We start from the raw sequence: 17,244 nt of genomic DNA, 5'->3' as shown, positions 1-17,244 counted from the left end.
TTCAGTTTCCTAAATTCCATCTGGTGGCTGGGAGCTCAGAAACTGGAAATGTAACTTTTTCTCATTGCCTTCAAAGTATAGCCCATCTGGGGAAACTACTGTTTCAGAAAACCTATAAGGAGCTATGTCACTTTGTTTAATGTAAGGAGATACATTTTCTTGTTCTACAGTAGTTATTGAAAGTTTAATTCCAATTGATTGTTCAAAATACATCCATTAAAGTCCAACATGTATTTAATAGGTATATCCTATTACACTCATGTACTTAGGGCCATAGTCAAGACCTGACATATTCAAAGACATAGTTTAAACAAACTAATTACATAAGGGCACACAGAGGCTAAGCTGAGCAGGGGCCTTTGAGCAGGACATATGCTTTTAATCAAAACCAGGCATTAGGCAAAACCAAGATACCCCAAGCTGGATCCACATGGCATAATGGATCCTAAAACAGATGTTCCCAGGACCAGCCTCGTCTACTGACTCCATGAACAAATACTGATGCATCGTCCATGTCAGCCCAAAGTAGGAAATTCTGAAGCTTTAACTGGTATATATCAGGAGAAAAGTGGCACATTAGAAGACATGTTCAACTATGTAACTTTTTCTGTTGGACTTGTAGAGATTAAGGGCGTTTTTAAGCAGAAATCTCCCCCAAGGATGGTTGACTGAGTTGAAGTGTGTGTGCGTGCGTGTGTGTGTGTGTATGTGTGTGTGTGTGTGTGCGCACGCGAGCTCGTTAATCCTGAGGCTTGAAGCCAGGGCCTAGGCAGTATCTTTGTGCTTTTTGTGCTCAAGGTTAATGCTCTACCACTTGAACCACAGCTCTATTTCCAACTTTTTGATAGCTAGAACTCAGGCTTTGACACTATCCCTTCTTTGTGCTCAATGCTCGTGCTCAGATCCACTCGTGGTTTTTATTGGAGGTTAGAGTCACATAGAGATTTTTCTAAGTCTGGGTTGGCTTCTAACCAGGAGCCTCAGATCTCAGCCAGATTTTATCATGTTTATCTGGAGATAAGAGTCTCACAGACTTCCTTCCTGACTGAGTTGGCTTCATATTGCAATCCTCAGATCTCAGCTTTCTGAGTAACTAGGATTATAGGTATGAGCCCCAGTGCCCACCTCTGAGTCCAGCTCTTATGAAACTGCCCCTCACTCTTACTACCTTGGAACTACAACTTCCAATAAAGCATGACCACTTAACCTCTGTCTCAGGTTCTGTACCTAAGGTATACAGGCAAAGAATTTTAATACTGGGAACTCACCTGTGAAGTTTATATGTAATATAAACATGTGTCCTTTTATTTTGTTGTTTATGTTTAGAGAAACCACATATGAATGTCATTTTTAAATGGTGACAGAACTCTCTAGATAACATTAAAATGATGGAACTCTTTGGTAAGTTTCTCCCAGCCTGACTGGACTCAGACCACTTAAGTTTCAGTAAAAGAGACATTTTCTGCTCAGTACACTCTGTTCGCTTTAATGACTATAGTTGTGAGGTGTAGGGAGCCCTAAAAGAAGCCTCTTAACTTGAATGCCTGCTTTCCCTCCTCTGTACCTGGAAACGCAATATACTTGTCTGTCTTCCTGAGGCTCATCATAGATTAGCAGGCACTTGTCCCTATCCCTTCTTGCTGCTAAGACCAAGTCCTTTTCCCTGCGCAATTTATGAACAACATAGTTTGATGTCTCACAGTTCAAGGTGTTAGGAAGCTTGTGATCAAGGTGCAAGCAGATTCAGTGTCTGGTGAGGAGGGCTCATTATTCTTCAAAGACGGTGTCGCATCCTGTACTAAAGAACTTCCTCAAGCCACTTATAGTTTTAGGTTTGAGGAATTTTTTTGGTATATATGTGTACATATACAGGTTTTGCTTCTATGAAGCTGTCCCTGAACTTGGGAGCCTTCTGTTCTAGCCACCTAAGTGCTGTGAGACATGTGTGCACCTCCCTGCATGGCTCCCAAACCCCGTGCACAAGGGCACTCATTCCATTCCTGAAGACAAAGCCCTCCTGACCTAATCACTTCCCAAAGGCTCTGGCCACTTAATACCATCTTGTAAAGGTTACATTTCAACATCTGCATGTTGGAGGGACACGAACTTCCAGGCCATAGGAATATGAAGTAAGTGCTCAATGAATAAATGTTAAAAATGAGTTGATGCTTTTTCTAAAAGGCAGTTTAACTGTTGCTGTTTTTGCCAATAATATAATGATTAGTAGAAAATGAATGAATGAAGAGGATACCTGCAAACTTTCTTCTTCCATAGGGAGAGCTGCACCCCTTGGCAAGGCCAGGCACCAGTGAGCATGGGCATTCTGGCTTGCTGATCCTCTTCTGATAAGCTACTCCCAAGGATAGAATGGCATTGTTCATGTCATGGACCAAAATCCTTTCAAAAAACTACACCAGGCCCAGAGTCATTTCCTCTGATGCAAACTGCTTTGCAGAACAGCAAGAGCTCAAAAAATTCATTCATTTCTCACGAATTCTTTATTATGAAAGCATTTTTTGGCAGTACTGGGCTTTGAACTCAGGGCCTTATATATGCTATTGTTTTCTGTTCATTCTTACCTCTAAGTTAAATTTGTAAGCAAGCATAGCAAAAATACAAATATAGAAAAATATGTATAATAAAACCTCCATTATCACTACATTTGTGCATTGGGCACATCATTAAGTAAATAAGGAACAGTAGACACAAGCCTTGTAATACTGAGGCAAGCAATCTGCTGACTAGGATAGTCCTTAAGTCATTGATGGGAGGGCAGGACATACACAGTGGATACTCTAGGGAAAAAATAGTTCACATCTTGGGCAGGACAAAGTCGAACGACAGATTCCACTCAGTACTGTGAGTACTTTGAAGCTTACAAATTGCTTACTTATGAAATTTTCCATTTAATACTTTTGGACCACAGTTGACTGCAATTAACTGAAGCCATGGAAAGCAAAACTGAGAGTACTAGGAAATCACTCTATTACTTTCTTTCAAGAGCTTCACATATCTGTTGTGAGGAAAAAACTAGATAATGTGTGACTAAGTACTTGATATATTACCAAAGTTCTAAGCAAATGTAAGTTATTATATCACACTTAGGGTTCAGAAAGACAATTAGGTACCCACATTCTACCACAGACTCACCTGTGATTAATGTATTCACTCTGGAAACTCTAGGAGTTAACCATTTTCCATACATTCATTATGATCACATTAATCATTATAATTGATTGGTTAATTAGCTAATTATGGTTATAATGCATTTCTACAGGAATTCCTTGGTAATCCAACATTAATGAATGCATGACCTTATCTTGATGCTAAACAAACCAAAGGAGTGACCTTCTGTCAAGATTTTGATTTTGATCCAAAGAGGACATCACAGCAGAAGATAGTAGAGTAGGCATCATGTTTCCACAACTCTAAATATCAGGCTTTAGGTCAAAAGCAGTCAAAGTTTTTGACAAGTCAAAATATTGAAGCCTCTTAAAATAAATACTCTGAAGTCCTCTTTCCTTCTTTCCAAGAACTAGGCAGGAAACACAGATCCATCTCTACTTCCCTCACTTCTCAGAGCAAGATTTTCCTGAGATTGGATGAAGATCTGAGAGAGCTATAGGAATTAGCTATTAAGAGTCATTCCCCACCCTACTGGTTAGCCCAAAATCTCAAGAAAACGACCACATTATCTCCCAAGAATCTCAGAATTCTCTGGAAACCTCAAGACTTGCACAAGGGCAGGAGAGGTGGTGCAACAATAGGGGGCTAGATGCACACATGCAAGGCCCTGGGTCTCAATCCTAGCATGCCAAAATGAAAAAAAAAAGTAAAACTACACATTATTTAGGACTATATCACACATACCTCTCTTTGGAATATATGTAGAGAAATACGAGCGGGATACCTACATTCCCATGCTTATTGTAACTTCTCCACAATAGCCAAGTAGTAGAATCAGCCGAGGGGACCAACAACAAATGAGTGGACAAAAAAATAGAGTGTATATGTACCACTGAATACTACTTTCCCCAAAAAATCATTTTAGGGCACTTTTCAGGACAGCGGATGGAGACTGCTATGTTGAATGACACAATTCAACCTCAAAAAGTCAAATCGTATTTGTTTTCACTCATTTGTAGATTCTACACACTAAAGATGGATAGACAGACACAGACAGACAGACAGACAGACAGACAGACAGACAGGCAGGCAGGCAGGCAGACAGACAGACAGATATATACCTGTAGGGCTCTTCTAGAGATTAGAGGAATAAGGGAGAAGAAAAAGAGAATGATGGAAGACAAATAATACAAAAATTCATTGTGTGTATTATGAAAATAATGTAAGAAAACTCAGGGCCCTGAGGTAACTCAGTGGCAAAGTGCTTGCCTAGCAAGTGCAACATCTTGTGTTTGATCTGCACTACCAAAAGGGAAAGAGAAAAAGAGAAGGAGAGAGAGAGAGAGAGAGAGAGAGAGAGAGAGAGAGAGAGAGAGAGAGAGAGAGAGAGAGACAGAGACAGAGACAGAGACAGAGACAGACAGAGAGACAGACAGAGAGAGAGACAGAGAGACAGAGAGAGACAGAGACAGAGAGACAGAGACAGAGACCAAAAACACCAAGAAAATTCACTGAAAGTGAGAAGGACTAGGGAAAGAAAGCAATAGATTAGTATAATCTGACTAAAGGTAATGTAATGTGTGCACATATGCATTGCCAAGGGTAAATTCCTCTGTATAGTTAATATATGAATGGCAGAAAAGTAAAACAGGCTCTGTTGGGGCTGGTACCAGTGGGGAGTTGAGGAGAGGGCGAATAGAGGGGAAATGAGAGTGAATATGGTCAAATACTTTATGCATGTCTGAAAATAGAGCAATAAATTCTGTTCAAAATGTTTTAAGAAGGAGAAAGGATGCAAGACAGAGACAAGAGAGGGTAAGTTTGATCAAGATGCATTGTATGCATGTATGGAAATGTCACACTAAAACCCTTCCTTGGACAATTAATATATGCAAATAAAAATATTTTTAAGAATGAAATATTTCTTAAATTGGAAAAAAGTCCATCATTTGCTATGATAAATTGAAATGAAAATATTGTACCTTGAAACCCTAGACATTGGGAAGTTGGCTGCATTAAAATTAATTGAAAGTTTGCAAGTATAGCAAATATAGTAATTACACATGTGTTTTATGAGCCCATCGATTGGTGTTTAATGCTCATGGATGTTTATTTTGCTAAGAGTGAAACATCTTTAAAATACAGAAAAGTTTAATGAGTGGAAACTCTAGCATTCTGGTTTTTTCTCGAAGGTAAAATCGACATAGACCTCATTGAAACTTAAGATGCCTAACATTTGGAAGCTATTACCAAACCTCGAGATATGATGCCATGGAGCATTAACATCTAAAACTCTAACTGCTACTTTCAAAAAAGTAGGTTCGAGAAATAATTTGAATCTGTCCATTAGTACAAATTTTAATTTCCTTCTAAGGAAAAAAGTTCAAATGTAAAATGTATTATGCATTATCTGTAGTTGTTTATTAAGCAATCAAGTGATTTGAGCTGAAATTTTATCTTATCGTATTGCTTTCCAAAGAAAAGGTGAAATAAATTCTAGCAAAACATGCAGCACAGTCACAGCTAAAATTAAAAACTTGTACCTGGGTCATTTAGAGGAATAAAAGTGCGCAGGTAAAACCAAACAGCCTGTGGGTACTGGAAATGGACAGACATGGATAACAGGAGCAGAGACACTCTCTTTGGGAGGGGCTTGTGTTAGCTGTTTGTCTCGCAAACATTAGAAAGTGTTGGGAGCCAGAGTGGAATCAAACTGTACCTTGACTTGCATCAGATGATGGCTATATTGTCTTATTGCTTTCTGGCCCTATTCTATGTAAATGACCTGAGAATTACCATATGAATGTAACACCTGGAGGTTCCCTGGGAGAGGAGGAGGGAAGAAGGGGGAGGGAAAAATATACGCGGCAGTCTCGGCAGTCTTCGCCTGGACTGCGGACATCCCGGACCCGGTGTGTCTGTCTCTCTTCTTTTTCCTAGTCCTTGTCCCCTATTTCAGGAACCCCAATCTGCGAACCCTGGTTTGCTGCCGGTTGGCCCCGGCAAGAAAGGGATTAGAAATATAAGAATTAGTAGTGAAAAAAGAGAAAGCTAATTCAGGTGGAAAGACCTTTCAAACTGTTATGCAGGCCTGAGAACTACAATGAGTTGGATAACAAAGGAAAGGCTAAGTGGAAAAGAGTGTCCTACGAGTGAACACCTCTATTAAAAAATCTACCTAAAGCAAAAGATTATAAAGACAAGAGCCCATTCATTTGGGCAGCATAGATGCTGCCTTGAATGAGAGTCTACTCTTTAGGATCAAATATTTGCTCCAGAGCCCGTGAAGAGAGCTGGATAAAGCCTGAAGGCACAAAAGGCAAACTTGGAGTAGATGTCTATAACCACCAAGACTATCTCCTTTACCCACCTAGAGTGGGAAGAATCCCAGAGAACCAACTTCTACCAACTGGCTGGTTGGCCTTCGCATGAAACAGAACATACTGGAGACCGGTGTTGGTCACCACTGCTCTCCAGTTGTGCACCCAGTGACCACAGCACCTGGATGGGCCTGGATAAGTAGATGTTCATGCCTTGGTTTTTGGCAGCCTCTATCTCTGCTTATGTATTCACAGTATCATTTTTGGGGTGGCCCACAGGGATCCTATCTAATACCAACTGTCCAAGTAGTGTGGTCTTTTCAGTTAGTTGCTCAAGACTGCTTCCATGGTAGTGCTTTCTAGTAGACGAAATGTGACAAAAACTCTCTTTACCCTTTCTGTCCTCCTACACATTGTCCTCATGTATGTACCCCAGATTCCTAGTCACAGACTTAAACTTCTTTTCCATACAGGCCCCTGACCATACAATCAGGCCACTGGCCATAGTTTGGTATGCTAGACATATTTTCATCATGGGATACTTTCTCCTGCAATGCCAAGGGGAGAACTGAATCGCTGTGTTATAGAATGTAACAACATTCAGAAAACAGACTCTTGAAAATAAGAGGCAAGAGGCCAGGAGTTTGGTCTAGTGGTAGAAGCACTCTACCTAGTATGCACAAAAATCTGTGTTCAATTCCTCTGTAACACATATATAGAAAAAGCCAGAAGCGGTGCTGTGGCTCAGTGGTAGAGCACTAGCCTTGAGGGAAGCCTAAGGACAGTGCTCAGACCCGAGTTCAGTCTCCAGAACTGGCAAAAATAACTAAATAAATAAATAGATAATAAAATAAGAGGTAAGTTAAAATAAGACTTTTAGGGCAAAATGGACCTAATATGACTACTAGCTGATAGGAAGAGAACATTCAGACATAGAAAGACACAATGGCAGCATGCACATAAAGGAAATGCCACAGTGGAGTGATATCCTCCGCAAGCCAAGAAGAGAGGCCCTAGAAGAAACTATATCAGTCACCAGCACAACTTGATCTCAGATATGTGGATTCCAGAACTGTGAGTAGATTTCTGTTGACTAGAGTATCTTGTCTGCAGTGCTCTGTAATTGTAGCCTGAGAAAACTATCCTGGACTGCTCCAAACTCCAACCACTGAGACTACTTTTCCCTTTCTACTGCATTGATATTTTTCAAATGCCTAAGTCATAGTCCGTAAGGATTTTTCTTAAAATGAGACAATATCCTCCTTACTTAAGCTGTCGACTTGTGCTGGGACCCATCTCCTAAGACAAGATCCTGTTTGCCATCTGGACTAGTGATAAAGTACTCATGGAAGTACTTGTGTTCATCCAGATTTTCTGGAAAGGCAGAATCAGAGATAGATGGATGGATGGATGGATAGATAGATAGATAGATAGATAGATAGATAGATAGATAGATAGATAAGATAAGATAGATAGGATAGATTGATTTGTAATGAATGTCTCAGAATAAATAGAAAGGGGATGTTGGATGTTGAGCAAGGTAGGAGAAGAAGGGAGGAAAGTTAAGAGGCAGGATGATTAGATGGAAGAATTTCACATTACAACAGAGTTCTGAGAAAATCTTGGCCAGAAAGATGGCAACTCCTTAAATGAAAGCCATATCCATTAAAGAGGTCGGTCCTGAGTCTTAGAAGGATGGTCCTACATGAGTATCCTTACTATCCTTAGTCATTGGCATCTTGCAAAGAGCATGATATTTAGTTGACAAGATTCAGTGCCACTAGTGAGGCAGCAAAGACTAATCCATTGTCCAAATGGCATTTGTCACCAAGTCTTAATGAGCTTTAGGGCAGAGTCTTGGGACAGGAAAAGAGCAGCAAGAGGGGTGAGGACAAATCCTCTGAAATGCCTCTTCCTTTGTTTCTCTGTCAACTCTGATCAGCTGTTTGGCAGAAAGAAGGGAGAAAGAGAATGAATGTGAATGAATCATTGAATTCACTCCTAGCTCAGGGAAATATTTTATTGGATTTGTTTTTCTTTGATGCTGATAAAGCCCATGGGGCAGAGTGGACCAAGGTAGGGAATGTGTGGGAGGTGGGAGCAATGCAAGGTCTCCCTGTGGTTGCTGAATCCATGTTTATAATTCATTATTAACTATCTTCTGTACCAGGGTCTATTGGACACTTCCAGGGGGCTAGTTCCTGGGGCCAAGACGGTAGATCATGTGGACAGATCAGACAGAACATTTTATTTACTTATTTCTTTCCTTAAAGCTAGCATGACTCAACCTGGTGCAAGTCAGGAAAAAGTTAGTTTGACTTTGATTAAAAACAGGGAATGAACTTTGGAGTCATCTGACAAACTGGCAAGAGCTAGTCTACAGTAGTGCCATGGCTTTGTTCTAAAATTTTAAATGAACACTTCAAAGTGCTGATCATCTAACGGTTCCAGGTGTCATGCTCTCCGCCCTCAGTTCACTCATCTTTCTTTTGCTGAGGACCTCCTATGTGTCCACTGTCACACTGAAATGATGCTTAGCACCAAATGATCCCTTGTTGGGAAAGAAAAGACAAAAAAAGAAAGAAAAATAAAACAAGGAAAATACAACTGCTATGTCATAATTTCAGATCATGTGAGTGGTAGAGGAGAAATGAAAACAGTAAGTATTTAAGTTGTAAATCTCAGATCATCACTTCAGGTAGTTGCCAATTTCCTTCTCACTTTATCAGTGAGGGATGGGAAGTGGAGCGAGGTTAACTTACCTAAGTTCTAATAGTCCCCATAGTCAAAGGACACGAATATGAACTTGGACTAGTATTTGAGCTAATACATTAAACTGGCATGGGCCAAAGTTAAAGCACCTTACCACAGCCTCTAATTACCTCGAGAGTTCCATTTCCACTGGTTCTCGCACTCTTACAGACAAATGACAGTCGGTACACATTCTGTTCAAAGATTTCCCCGACATAAAGTGATCCCCACATATGACTCTAGAATACTAATTTATATGATGTGCCAGTACATCTTGGAAAGAAGCATTATGAAAATAAGAAACAAATTCCCTTTCAGAATACTTTTCTCTACCTCAAATTATGTTGAAGGGTAAGTATGGTACTAAATAGACATTTTTAACACTTATTTCCTTCCTAAAAGAAAATTGATTTCTTAAGGATAACTGGTATGTTATAAACCTTCAAGAATATGACTTGATAAAATTTTAGACATGAATATATTCATGGAATCACCACTCAAAAACACCATCACCTCCAAAACTAAAAATGGTTTTGGTGTTGTCCTATATCCCTTTTTCCTGTTTGAATCTGTAACTATCACCTCATCTCCAGGCAACTGCAAGTCTGCATTGATTAACTATGATTTTATTTTTATTTTCTACAGATAGATGGATAGCTAGTTATAGATAAATAGATATAAGGTTGTACAAAATACTTCAGATAGATAGATACATGTGTAGAAATAGATATATAATAAAATATTTTATACAAATAGCTCAGAAGATAGATATAAATATATGCAGAGAGTTAAGTAAAATATATCACAATTAAATTTATCTTTCCCCCTTTTATAAACAATAATGTGAATGTAAAAAAAGCTGAGATTCTATAGTATATAGCCTGCATTTGCGGTTTGCATTTTATTCTACTAGCCAATACTATAATGGATAAACCATCTACCTCTCACCTAGATCACAGTACCAATCCTCAAACAGGTAGGCAAATGAATGCTTGGCACATATTAGTGATTAAACAAATATTTGAATGAGTGATGTTAACTGGATTAGTTGCTGAAAGAGAGAATACTAAAACCTCGTATATATATTTCATATCTCATAAAAACAGGGAGATCATTTACAGAGAACTCTTAACACTGGAAGTTAACCAAGAGAAAAAGTCTTCACTTAGAATCTATGAGCAGAGTTTTGTATACCAAGGATAAAAGAAGAAAGATTCTTTCCAATGAGTTTACACTATTATTATGCACTTACGAAGGTCATATAGCTCATATATAAGAACTTATATTGCTGCTCACCCAAACCCATTTCCTATATTTATTGGCCTATTGATACCCTGCCATGAAATGTGTGTATGTATATGGGTATGCATATGTGTGTGTGTGTGTGTGTGTGTGTCTGTGTGTGTGTGTGTGTGTGTGAGAGAGAGAGAGAAAGAGAATAAAGCAAGTCCTTCCAGATCTTATCTTATAGCTAAAAATAATGTACTTGTAAATTGCTTTATAAATTATTTATCAAGAGGGGCTTCATCATTGAACAAGTGCTACAACGTGCTGTGAAAATGGGGAGGGGAGGGGGACTGGCAGAGGAGGGTGAGAGGAAGGCATGGGATCACTTATAAATAATATATTCATTGGTCAAAGAAAGTTATCACCTTTTATGAAGTGTTTAGAATTCGTCTTGCATACTAAGTGGAGTCCTCTTGCTGACTTGACGATGATCCGCTACAGCCTCCTAGCTGCTTGGACTCTGAACTTGGTGATTAGGATGCCTTATATTTCCTTCAACCAAAGCCCCAATTGCCACATCTCATCACCTGGAAATAAACAGCAAACAGGGCTGACTGGTACCAAGAGGAAACACAAAGATGTGTTGGCAACTCTTAGGAGGGAAGTCCATGTCCCTGGATTGGTCTCCGCATTTGGTATTCATCGTGTAAGTGCAGTGCCTAATGAAGGCATTTGGTATTCATGTGGATGTCACATGTATTTCCAAGAGACGCTGTGCTCTAATTTAGCACAGGTTAATGGACACCTCTATTAAACTGTTACCGAAAGTTTGACATTCAAATAACCCAGTTTAAAAATCAGACAAATCTAGACATTAAATCTGAAAGAGAAAAAAATGTAGAAGTCAAGTATATAAATGCCAATTTCAGACAGAAGCATTAATCTGCCTCTAAGATGAGTGGTCAATCCCAGCGCTTCTTGCTCTTTTACCTTTCACATCCTCTCTAGCTCTAGCTAGGCTAGAGCTCTAGGCTCTAGCAAAGTCCCTAGCTGCACTAGGCCAGACTCCCACTGCAAGCAGAGGAAGGCAAGGAAAGAAAGGAGGAACACACACTTACATTAAATAAATTGTGTCACTCGCCTTTTAAAATCCCTAGCTGCCTTGGGTTTTCAGTGCTAAGCCTTTCATATAGCAAAGGTACATCTTACTATTCCCATGGAAGATAAAATGTGAAAGCTCAGGGAACTTATTTCACTCATGAAAATTCTATCCTCCACTGGTAAATAATACAAAAGGTATGAAGGTATCACTCTAATGATATTTATTTTCACTACTTATGAATTTAATGTTTACTAGGCATATCCATTGCTCCAAACTCATTAATTAGCTGGCTAATGTCAGTAGAAAATTCTAGCAATTTTTAAATAAAATTCTACTTATATCTACTCTAGGATGCACAATGCATTTCCAGGTAGTTGTCTAAGATAAAGAAACAATGTTACCATTCTATTCATAATGGCTTCTTTGTAATAGCCAGAGATGATGAATGAACATAACAGAGTGCTATAGAATGTTCATAATCTCTTTAGTTGTAATAGTAACAAACAAAAAATAAATAGCCTAGAATGCATCAATGGAAGAACGGATAAACTGTGGTACATCCATTCAATGGAATACTACTTAGCCATTAAAGCAATAAAGCATTGATATAAACTTCAAAAGAACTGCAACATTAGTGAAGAAAGTTTCACAAAAGGAATATATACTCTATTATCCCATTCATATGAAACTCTAGCAAAGGGAAAACTACTCAGTATCGAAAATTCAAAAAATAGTTGCTTTCAGGATTGGAGTTTCCTTAATTGAAGGAATAAAGGAGATGAGAAATTATATTCATGTTTTGTATTTTAATGGGGGGAGTTAAAGAGGCATATGCATTTTTGAAATGCACCATATAATTCATATTTATACATTTCACTATATAAATACCAAACCAAAAAAGAATCATAAATGAATATTGGGCTCCGGGTAATGAAGATGTACATGCTAATGTGTTTAGGGAGGACATATACAAATGTCTTTAGCTCAATCTGAAATGCATTAAACAACAGGATGGAGGATAGATGGAGAGAAGTGTAGATAGAATATTTTAAATATGTAATAAAGACATTCAAATATTATTTATGTAGTACAGAGGGTATAGAAGCTGCGGTATCAAATTATTTTAATTTTTGCACTTAAACATTTCCATATAACACGTTGAAAAGCATCTTTTAAATCAAAAAAATAAAGGCTCCTTTCTTTCTTGTGTTCATCTTCTCACAGGCTAATAGTGAAGATAAGCAATGAACTTAGAAGAACTGCAACATAGAGAGCTAAAATTGTATATTCTGATGAATGCTGAGCAGAGCAAAAATAGAATGGGGTATGAGAGATTTGTGGAGGAATTTATTTAGATGGACCATCAGGGAACACTTCCTTGGGGGTGTGGTATTTGATAAGTGAGATGTGAAGCTGAGAAAGAGGAAGTCATGAAAAAGGTTATGTATCCAGGTAAAAGAGGAAACATGCTCTCTAGACAGGACAGTATGTGTGAAAACACAAGGGAGGACAGAGTTTGGCATACATAACAAAAATGGAAGGAGCCAGTGTGGCTGGGGCATGGCTAACTCTATATCTGTGGGCCAAAATAAGCCTATACTCCTTATAAGTTGATAATATTAGGTATTTTGTTATAGTGTTGGAATAATGACAAACATGACCCTGGTAAGAACTGATGGTTCTAATGAGCTCTACATTGATCACAACACACCAGGGTCTTAACTTTTTTTTGTTTATAAATTCAATAATTTGATTTAGTTTTTTATTTTGTTGTCAGTATAATGAACCAGAGGGGTTACAGTTATATTCAATATTCATCAGGTACTGGGTACATTACTTCTTGAACATTGTTATCCCTTCCCATGGTTTTCTCCCATTTTCCCGCCCCTCCACTCCTTCCCACTTATCTATTTTCCCCTTACCTTCCCTTTTACAAATAAATAAATATATATACAATATACCAGGTACAGGGTCTTAACTTTAAAACCAAATTACTCAATAACCATCACTATTTATTGTCTGCCTGCATTAAATGCTGGGTCAAACCCTAAAAACTGTCTCCAATTGCCTCAAGCCACATGTCATTTTAAATAAATATACAAATATTTACACAGGCCTAGTGCATGGAAAAGCTAAAATTCACCTAAGAGATAAGAAGGGTGGCAATCATGTTATCTGAGGAAGATCTAAAGGAACCAGACACATTTAGCATTGCAAATAAACCCATCACTGTTCTCCCTGATTCTATAGTGCTCACTGCTATGATTTCAATGGGAAATGTGCATTATCCACAGGCTCACATAGAGCTGGTGAAGCTATCTAGGAGGTGGTGGAAAGTTCAGAAGTACATCAGGTTGATTTGGAGAAAATGGATAATTAGGGAGTGTGCCCCTGAAGTATGTGCCTCTGTCTCTCTGTTTCCTGGCTGCCATGAAGTAAACAGCTTGTACTCACCCTCTACTGAGTTTTCCTGCTACCATGATGGTCTGCCTTACCTAAAGCAATGGATCCAGCCAACCATGGGTTAAAATTATGTGCCAAGAAAACCTTCTTAGCCGGGTGTGGGCACGGTGGGTCATGGCTGTAATCCTAGCTACTCTGGAGGCTGAGATCTAAGGATCAAGGTTCAAAGCCAGCCCAGGCACAAAAGGACCTGAGACTCTTATCTCCAATTAACCTCTAGAAAAGGGAGATGGGGCTTGGCTCAAGGGTAGGGTGGTATCCTTGAACTGAAGAGTTCAGGGACAGCGCCCAGGCGGAGTTCAAGCCCCATGACCCACAGAAAAAAAGAAAAAAGGAAAAGAAAAACTTCTTATCTCAGATGGTTGTCACAACCATAAAAAGTCTAACTAACATTCCATCACTGGTAGGGAAAGTTTTATATATACAATAGTCTCAAGGAGCTGAATTAATTCATGAGGATGACTGCCTATGAAGAGGCAAAACAAAAAATATAATGAACAGAGCTATTCAGGGACATAAAAGGCACATTAGGAAAGAAGACTGCTGTTACTCTCTAACTGTTGGAGCCTAGGATGGATGACCAAAGAATAGAGGGACTTGGCATCAGATAAGGGTTGAGTCTAATGAGACTTTTAAGTACCCCCAGCACAAGAGTCTGGAAAGCAGACTGAGGATCCTAGCATGTGGCCCATCCAGCAGGTTGAGAGCAGCTGTCTTTCTGCAGCTGTATTAATAACATCTTCATTGATGCTGCTTATACAAACAATATTTTCCATCTAAACCACATTCATTGCTGACCGCATGAAAACAGTGGGGGTGAGACTACAGGGCTGACTTAATAGAATCAGTCTGGACTAAAAATATGAGTTGTTGCTCATGAGGAGAATCAGTAAGACTCCCCAGTGGTACTCTCTGGTATGTGCTAGTTTATAATGTTGTACCATAGGGTCTAAAAAACATGTCTTGGGCCAAGTGTAACAGTGCATACCTAGAAATACAGCTATCTGGGATGCAGAAACTGACAGAGAGGTGGTTCTAGACCAGACAAGATAACAGTGTTACCAAGTCCCTATCTCAACTAACAAGCCAGGCATGGTGGTACATGGCTATCATCCTAACTACATGAGAAGTCATATAGGTAGGAAGATCACAGTCTAGTTTCCAGAAAAAAATAGGAGACACAATTTGAGAAATAGCTGAAGCAAAAAGGACTGACTAAAGTGGCTAATGTGGTAGACAGTCTGAAGACAGCACAGGCTTATGGTCAAACTATAGAACAACCCCAACATGAAGAAAGACAGGTAATCTGAACATTTTCAGTGCTAGACTCATCTCTACAGGTCCAGATATTTTTCTGGGTTTGGAAATATGTGCTCTATTAAACCCCTCTGTAGCTTAAGGGCTGCAAACAAGTTGAAAAAAGATACTGAAGTTAATATTTCTGCCTTATAAAAACAGATTCCCTAAACCTCAGTCCAGAAGGCTAGTGAGGCTTGTGGTTTTCAGTACCATGTTGGAAACATCTATTTGTGCTTTTAGCCTCCACTAATATCCTACCACTTACATAGGTGTGTCTTTACAATGACTATATTGTTGACCCAGTGTGTAGATGAAGACAAAGGCATTAAGCAACTTTTCTCAAGCTCATACATCTATAGTATGCAGGATATATGTTCAAATCAAACAAAGCTTTTGTTATACGTAACAGAGTCTATGAATGAATGAATGAATGAATGAATGAATATGAATGACATGCAGCTTTGAGCAAAATCATGAGTCCAACAAACCTAAGTCATTAGTTGAAAATAAAAATGCTAATAAATAAGAGAAAATTATGTCCAAAAAAAGCAAAGATGTTGATTGGTGTAATTCCAGCTACTCAGGAGGCTGAAGGCTGAAGGATTCAAGCATGAGGTCCTGAGTTTGATACACACACAATACTCCCCTACCCCTATCACCAAAATAATAATAATAATAATAATAACATTAAAAAGTAAAAGGATGGGGCTCATAATTCTGTTCTAACTAAGGTGAAGAATAAAAGAGGGCAGATGCGTTACCTGGCTTTCATGTGCACACCACAGAAAGGATGATGTATTCACCCAGAAAAGATAGTTTCATGTCCCAGAGCCCTGTGCATCCTCAGGCCAGGACCTTTGGGGTTGAACATTTTCTAACAAGGTACCAGATACACAGATGGTGTTCAAGCTTAAAATCCTATTACTGACCATTTGGTTTCTTTAATAGCACTTCAAAATGATTCCATTTTGAATAGGAAGTATATTATTTCTTACCTAGGGGTGTTTATAGACATCTGAGGAATGATTTGAGCTCAATGACATTAAATTATTACTGTTGTTCAGAAATAGAGTAGGCCTAGATTAGCCAGCACGTGTGTTCACTGACAGCGACAAATCCTGGACTATGATAAGCACAGGACTCTGTGTCTATACTAGTTAGCCGCACCCCCCCCCCAGTAGAGGACCAAAAGTCAGTCTATGGTGGAAGTGATCTAGCTATAGGTACCCTCATCATATCTAAATGCTGGCTTCACATTTGTTCAGTAGGTCTGAGAGTTGGCCTTAACTACTAACTGTTAGCACTACATTTCCTATGTTTCTATTCTAATAAGATGAGCTAATATAAGAATCGTATTGCTCTTTCATCTTACAAGAAAAATAATACTCCAAACAATAACCTTTTTTTTTCATTTTCTCTCAAAAGATTACTGAAACTCCAGAAGAATAAGCTAGCGTTCCAAGTTCACCTTGGGGGGCACATGGGGCTTGAACTCGACCTGGGTGCTGTCCCTGAGCTCTTCAGCTCAAGGCTACTACCCTACCCCTGGGCCTGGGTGCTGGCCCTGAGCTCTTCAGCTCAAGGATACCACCCTACCCCTGGGCCTGGGGGTTGTCCCAGAGCTCGATACCTCAAAGATACTGCTATTATATTTCCATCAAAAGATGAAAGCTTTCCTTTAAGAATCAAGACTCCAGGCTTTTTTAAAAAATTATATTATATTGTCAGGGTAATGTATAGAGGGATTACAGTTACAATCATCAGGTAGTAGGTACATTACTTCTCGAAAACTGATACTCCTTCTCATGTTTCTGCACCCATTTCCCTGCCCCCACCCCTCCCAATCATCTTGTCTTCCCCCTTCCCTTCCCTATTTCAAATAAACAACTACATGCATACACAATATACCAGATACCAAAGTCAGATACAGTAACAACATGAGAAAAACTAACTATA

At 39.0% G+C, this 17,244-nt stretch overlaps 1 protein-coding gene across 22 annotated transcripts in view; it reads right to left on the bottom strand.

The window, feature by feature from the left end:
• The window catches only part of LOC150050474 (uncharacterized), a 542,379-nt gene that overhangs the window by 153,614 nt on the left and 371,521 nt on the right, over positions 1–17,244 (bottom strand). For 21 of the 22 annotated variants that reach the window (XR_016538651.1, XR_016538654.1, XR_016538655.1 and 18 more), the window contains one exon: positions 10,850–11,011. The exons of the other annotated variant lie outside the window; for it this stretch is intronic. Coding sequence is in view for 10 of the 21 variants with exons in the window: in XM_090352362.1 (XP_090208488.1) it covers positions 10,979–11,011 (33 nt within the window). In the remaining 11 variants the exon portion in view is untranslated. The remainder of the gene's footprint in view (positions 1–10,849; positions 11,012–17,244) is intronic. 22 annotated transcript variants of the gene reach the window in all.

Source organism: Megascapheus bottae, chromosome 18 (genome assembly GCF_031878675.1).
Source record: "Megascapheus bottae isolate mThoBot1 chromosome 18, mThoBot2.hap1, whole genome shotgun sequence".
NCBI classification, from domain to species: Eukaryota; Metazoa; Chordata; class Mammalia; order Rodentia; family Geomyidae; genus Megascapheus; species Megascapheus bottae.
Note: the sequence above shows the minus strand (reverse complement) of the source record. Positions and strands in the feature narration are given on the sequence as shown.